The sequence below is a fragment of the Malus sylvestris genome, chromosome 11 (genome assembly GCF_916048215.2).
Source record: "Malus sylvestris chromosome 11, drMalSylv7.2, whole genome shotgun sequence".
Taxonomy (NCBI): domain Eukaryota; kingdom Viridiplantae; phylum Streptophyta; class Magnoliopsida; order Rosales; family Rosaceae; genus Malus; species Malus sylvestris.
In genome coordinates, this window is record NC_062270.1 from 11658139 (window position 1) to 11665166 (window position 7028).

Below are 7028 nucleotides of genomic sequence, written 5' to 3' on the forward strand. Positions count from 1 at the left end.
AGAGAGGTCACAGCAAAGAGCACGGGGAGATGAATGACGGCGAGAGATTGTTGATGAATTTCGTGATGGCGAGGAGAAGAATTGGAGGCTTTGAGGTCATAGATATATGTGGTTTTGGGCGATTGTGTTGATTCGGCAAACTTCGTCTAGAGGATTTTTGGTGTGTGTTAAACAGAGAAGGCACCAGAGAGGTGAAAGAGAGAGAATCAGGATCCTGACTTGTGTGTTCAAACTAAAATAAAGCTAAAAAATTCAAAATTATTCGGACCTTAGGATTTGTGGTGGACAGTTACGATGAATTGATCCTGAAGGGATCCACATAAAAAGATCAGGCAAGGATCCTAGTCTAAAAAATAGCAACTCTTAGAGCAACTCCACCTCTAAAAAATGAGCTGGTCCAAAATCCATTTAATCCACCCAAATGAATAGTAATTGACTCCAATGGACCCATTTAATCTACCCAAATGAATAGTAATTGACTCTAATGAACATTAATTGACCAAGTGCATCTCTACCTGTAAAAAATGAGATGGGCAAGAGTCTAGTAAATTCATATTAAAATATTATTATTATTTTTATAAAATAATAAAAAAAATTCATTTTTTATTTCAAATATAATTTTTAACCAATTTTGTCACCCCACATGTCATTTTCCGAAAGTACAATTTTTGTGAAAGATGGTTAGGTATTTATATATATATAAAATAATATTTTATTTATTTTTTATATTTTTAAAGAATTTTTTTATTAAGTTAATTAATCTGGACCGTTTGATTTCAAAAAAATAAAATCCAACCGCCCAAAATCAGACACGTGGCCCACGGTAAGGGCCAAGGTTATGACATTTTTTTTTGTTAATGCTGGAATGCGCGCCCAAGCGTGTGTGTAGCCAATGGCAAAAAAAAAAGAAATTCATCTGACTATGTTGATGTCAGTTTGATATCATGTAGACCTGTTTCTTACTTAGTCCATTATGCTGCGCCCAAAGCTGGCCTCCACTTTGGGCCAGCCTATTTGGATGGGGTGGAATAGATTTTTTGGGTGGGGGGGGGGGGGCCTAAAAAAAAAGACTTTGGACTAGCCTATTTGTTAGGGTGGAAGTGCATCAACGTCCATTTCTTCAACTTTCTCAAACTTCACAGCCAGCCACCACATGGATCGCCCTCATCGTCCCAAATACTGACCACCTCCATCTGCATCTCCTGTCCGAAAAGTCCAAAACCCAAAGTCAACTACGCTCCAAACCCCAACACCCGCGCACCACCCGATCCGTCCTCCCCAAAAAGCAGACCAAATAACCAGTAAGGAAAAAAAAAAAACACTACGATGTTGTCTCGCTCTGTCAGTCGGCGACCGTAAAATTTCCTGAATTCCAACGACGATGTTCAACAACGGCTACTCCAACAACAAACACGGCCTGAGCCCGATGTTGTCGGCATCATCGTCAACGACTGCGACGCCGCAAACGACGTCGTCTTCTTCGTCTGCAACGACGAATTCCCAGACACAATCGCTTATAAAGGCGTATTTCAAAACCCCAGAAGGCCGATACAAGCTTCACTCGGAGAAGACTCGGCCGCCCAACCTCCTCCCGTACTCGTACGCCAAGACAATTTCTCAGGTACCCAAAAAAAAAAAAAAAAAAAACGAATTTAATGTAGGATTAATCGAAGCAGGGTCCGAATTAATCGGTTGTGTTAGATATGTTGTCGTTGTCGCTGTCTCTGTTGACTCGGAGTTAGTCAATGTTTGTTTGTGGATTTTAGGTGACGGTAGCGCAGCTCAAGGACAAGCCTAGCAGCCAGCCTACGCTGGCGCCGAGTTTCAGCACCACCGGAGTGCGGTCGGCGGCGGCGAGGCTGTTGGGGGGAAATGGGGGCAAAGCTCTGAGCTTTGTGGGAGGGAGTGGATATAGCAGAACCAGCAATGGGAGTAGTAGGTATGCTCATTTCGGCGGGTCGAATGGGACCCATCACACGGTTAACTCGAATCTCGGTAGTAAAGGGTCGTTTTTGGTATTCAATGTTGGGGATACTGTTTATATCAGTGATCTCAATTCGCCCGATAAGGTAATTTTCCGTGTTCTTGGGGTTGGATTGGTTTTTTATTGTGCGGTTTGGATAATTGGGTTTCTGTTTTTTTGGGAATCTGTGTAAAGGGTTTTCGGGATTTTGTTTGTAGGATCCTATCAAGGCTTTGCAATTTGGCAATTCCAATCCTGTGTGCCACGCGTTTGATTCCGAGGCCAAAGACGGGCATGACTTGCTTATTGGATTGAGCTCCGGAGATAGTAAGGAATCTTGTTTGCGTGTGATTGAATGGGGTTTTGGTGATGAGGAGGCTGTTTGTGACTTGGTTAATTTGTTTGTTGTTGCAGTTTATTCGGCGTCTTTGAGGCAGCAATTGCAAGATTCTGGAAAGAAGCTTGTTGGTGCCCATCATTATAACAAAGAAGGTTCTGTCACTAGCAGGCAAGATTGTTACTCAACTTTGCCTCATTTCCTTCTGCTTTGTTATCTATGTACTACAAGTTTGTTGATGAAAAAAGGTGTCAGGAATGCACATTGTCACTGCTGCCTGCTGGTGTGCATGTAATCTTGATTATGTTACGGGGAAACGGGGTGGGCCAAGGAATAAATTTGGCATAAGGTAGATAAACAAATTAACACTTCTTGCGTAAGTGGAGCTGAGAGTTCCCTATCCAGAAAAATTCCCACTTTCATTGATCTTACAGTTTAGTTCTGTACCTTGGAAATACATACCATCTTAGAAGCAGAATGTGGTTGTTATATATCGAATAAGTTTGCTAATGTAATCGTAAATTGTGATCACTCTTGATAAGTACCATAGCTGTTGGCTTGATATAACGTTACAAAGCAACGTACCAAATAACTTGTGGGGGTGCAGGGCGGTATGGCTGTTGGACTGTGCTTAGTGGTTTCTGTTTTGGTGGCAGTCTTCATGCACAAACTAACTATTTGGTTTTAACAGTCGGTGTGCCAGTGTTGCATGGGTTCCCAAAGGTAGCGGTGCTTTTGCTGCTGCTCATGCTGATGGAAACTTGTATGTGTATGAGAAGGCAAGCCTTGATCTTTAATTTTTCCTGTTTCAAATGCTATTTATCCTTTCCTGGTTTTCCTGTTTTCCTTCATGAACTGAGCTCAGCATTAATTCATTTTAGAGTAAGGAAAGTGCTGGTGATTCTTCTTTCCCGGTTATAAGGGATCATACTCAATTTTTGGTGGCTCATGCAAGATCCAGTAAGGTAATATCAATGTATAAAATTTCTTTGCATGTTAAGTAAAGCATTATTATACTTAATTTTCTGCTTATGTAAAGGATTGGCTTTTAAAGTACATACCATTATGACCAAGGTCAAATAATATTATTATTACTGCCACTGCGTATTAACCTACCTTTGCGACATTTTCACTTGAGCTGCTGCAATACCGCCGTATAGGTTATGCAGTTTGGCTAATCGTTAGAACTTTTGTTATTTCCTAAAGCTTATACAAGAACCAAATATAGATGTTTTTATCATCTTCCTTTTTGTTTCTTCTTCCTCCCGTTTTCATGTTTATGGTTTATCTGCAGAGTAATCCAATTTCCAGATGGCATATTTGCCAAGGTGCAATAAACAGCATTGTTTACTCAGAAGATGGGGCAAATTTGGCAACAGTCGGTAGAGATGGTATTCCTCAATCTGTTACGCTTGCGACTCTGTGTATGAGCGTATCTGTTAATTGGTACTGACATTAGGTGCTACATGTAGGATATTTGCGAGTATTTGACTACTCAAAAGAACAGCTAGTATTCGGTGGCAAGAGTTATTATGGTGCTCTTCTGTGTTGTGCGTGGAGGTAAAAAATTAAAATATATATTTTTCATTGATACATGATTATACTGGCCAAATTCCTGCCATTAGTATATCCAGAAATTTATACTTGTGTTCCACATGATGTTCATACGAATTTTTGTCAAACCGAATGTGTTTACACATTATGATGTTCATATTTGACCTTCATTATGTGTTGTTTCTCAGTCCGGATGGGAAATACATTTTGACAGGAGGAGAAGAGGATCTCGTTACGGTATGGAGCATGGAAGATAGAAAAGTAGTAGCTTGGGGTGAAGGGCACAACTCATGGGTACAGTTTCAGCAAACCTTTGTGCATAGTCGTTGAGTTCTCCATCCTTCCCTCTTTTGACTTAGCATAACTCATGGACATCTCACACCTTTTAGCCCTTATGCTTGCAGGTTAGTGGTGTGGCGTTTGATTCATATTGGTCCCCACCAAGTTCAGATGGCACGGAAGAAAATATTGTTTACCGTTTTGGTTCTGTGGGTCAGGTAATTTGCTCTCCCCATCTTGTCCTTGCCTAAAGAAAACACTGAGATGATATGCCATGGTTAACATGTTTAAAAATAAAATCATTTAAGTGCTTATGTTTATCTTCTTATTTTTTCTGTTGACAAGAGCGTATGTTTATCAGTTTATAATATTCTATATCATTCCCAATTCCTCTCCATCACACAGCTAAGCTACATATTCTTTTAAGTTTTTCTCGTGCTGGTTAGTATCAAATATCTTTAGCTATCAGATTTTTCTTTTTTGTTAGTCCTGGAGACAATTGTTTAAGTCCGATTAAAGAAATTCAATAGCTAGGTGCGAGATTTTCAAAGAGAGAAGTTGGGGCGTGATATATTTTTATGAAGCTAAAATTGGTCCATGAAATATTTTTCTGCTTTAGATGCGATTTTTTTTTATCTGTGCCAATGAGTTTTGCTTGTCTGGCTACTTCCACCTCTCATATTTGTGCTTACAGGACACAAAATTGCTCCTATGGGACCTGCCCATGGATGAGATTGTAGTGCCACTTCGCCGAAGTTCACTTGGTGGATCTCCAACGTTCAGCACAGGTAGCCAGTCATCCCACTGGGACAGCGTTTACCCCATTGGCACTCTTCAACCTGCACCCAGCATGCGGGACATTCCAAAGCTCTCCCCACTAGTGTCTCACTGCGTTCATTCTGAGCCCCTATCCGGATTAGTTTTCACAGAGGAAACTATTCTCACTGCATCTTGGGAAGGGCATGTAAAAATTTGGATGAGACCCAGCGAACCTGAAAATAAGTCAAACGCAGAAGCCCTGCTAGGTGCTAGTCCAAAGGACCAACCACTCACAGGCAAAGGTTACACAGAACCATCTAAAAGCAAGCCGTTCAGTGAAAGTAAATCGAAACAGCATGGATACCCTGCTCGGTGCTAGTTCAGAGGACCAACAACCACTGACAGGCAAAGGCGGTGCTTTTAGTTTCAAGGAAATGTCAAAAAACAGTCAATTGGGGGTAACCTTCCATAAAGCTGAATCGCTGTTTGAACCTGTACTTGTGCCGCTTTCAGCCACTCTGATCCTTCAGATTGCCATATGTATCATACCAGGTAATTGAATTTGCTTTGGTCAAAGTTTATGCACAGAGGAAGTAATCTAGCTCAACGGTGACAAACGACGGTTTCTTTTAGATAAGAAGCAAAGAGAGGGGTAGAGGGAGACGCACATGGTATAATTGTATCGCTTTTAGGTTTTTGCAAAGGTAGGTTTACAGCTTACAACTCACAATATTCACATGGTGCTGACTGCTTATCTATAGCACAATACATGTACAAATGCCCATTGTTTTGCGTTGGCGGGGGCAAATTCTTTTCGTTTTCCTTGTGACTAGTTCAGATAATATGATTTTGTGTAATGGTCACCAGGGCCAAAATAAAAGCGATATCGGAGTTGCCTGCAACGGTGTCCAGAGTGTTTTGTTTTAAACTAGCATCGGTATATGTTCCGGATGTGATTCATATGAAAGTTCGTTTGCTTTGGTGTCTAACAGGAGCTTGATAGCTCACATATTACTGTGAGATGTAAAGATAAGTATATTGGAGAACGCAAGAGGAAAACGAGGATGTAGCGCCAGGACAGCTCCATTTCAAGAGGAAAACGAGATGCTAACCCCGTTTTGATTTTTATGCAGCATGTAAAAGCAAGACCTCACGTATCATGAACCAACCAAACCATGAGAGTGCTAATGTGCTATAGCAGCATCAGAGAATTTCTATCATTTCAAACACCCATTTGATCAAATTGTTCGGTGTTCATAACAATGCAATAATCACAGACAAAAGTAAAAATGAACTTCAAATATTAAATTCACAACCGAGCGTAGTTGCATTCTATGATTCATATAGCCGATCCCACTTTAGATGAATAAGGCTTGATTGTTGTTGTTTTTGTAAAGAAATAAAAAGAGTGAAGAGGAGAAATATGACCTGGTATCTTAAGACCTCCCAACTTAGACTCGGTTGCTCGACCCTTGCGTCGGCCACATGCATGGTTTGAACTTTGAGCCTCATGACCATCGTACGGCCTAGGCCCTACCAACACAGAAATTTCACTAAAAACTCATCCTTTCTTTGAAAAATACTACGGATTCTTTACCACATGCCATTTCATGCTATGAACTCAAAAACCCAATTTGATACCGAAAAACAATTTCATCTTCCTGTTCCATGTAGAACAATGACTAGAAATTACAAAAATTAATAAACCAAATCAATCCAAACAAAACCGATCCCGACAAGTTAAGCGAACACCAAACAACCTGGTTATATAATTTGTTGGTTTTTGAGGTGCAACGGACCAAATTGGACCGCGTACACCTAAAACAAGAATTAGGTTGAGATTATTCTTAATTTGAATAATCTGTTTCGGCAACTTAGCAGGGCATGTGATTGTGTCAAATTGTCAATGTGCTTGTCTGAGACAGCTTCCTATTGTCGTCCTTATTGACCCCAGTCCCCTTTAAAAAGAAACCATCACCATCTAAAACCCAACTAGAACTCGGACCAATATTAAATGTACAGCGAGATTTGGACATTGAGATCTAAAGCATTGAATATCACGGGGCACGTAGGATTGTAGGTACACCCCCAAAATATTACTACGTAAATGCATAAATACATGATTCTATTTTGTTA

At 40.5% G+C, this 7028-nt stretch overlaps 1 protein-coding gene across 1 annotated transcript; it reads left to right on the forward strand.

Moving 5' to 3' along the window:
* The first annotated feature begins 1098 nt into the window (after window positions 1-1098).
* On the forward strand, window positions 1099-5794 carry LOC126590733 (probable catabolite repression protein creC). Its single transcript, XM_050256231.1, has 11 exons — window positions 1099-1621; window positions 1767-2069; window positions 2182-2290; window positions 2378-2471; window positions 2992-3079; window positions 3182-3265; window positions 3595-3691; window positions 3773-3860; window positions 4043-4148; window positions 4259-4351; window positions 4828-5794. Exons 1-11 carry the CDS (start codon window positions 1382-1384, stop codon window positions 5269-5271), a joined length of 1746 nt encoding a protein of 581 aa, XP_050112188.1. The 5' UTR covers window positions 1099-1381; the 3' UTR covers window positions 5272-5794.
* The last annotated feature ends 1234 nt before the right edge of the window (window positions 5795-7028 follow it).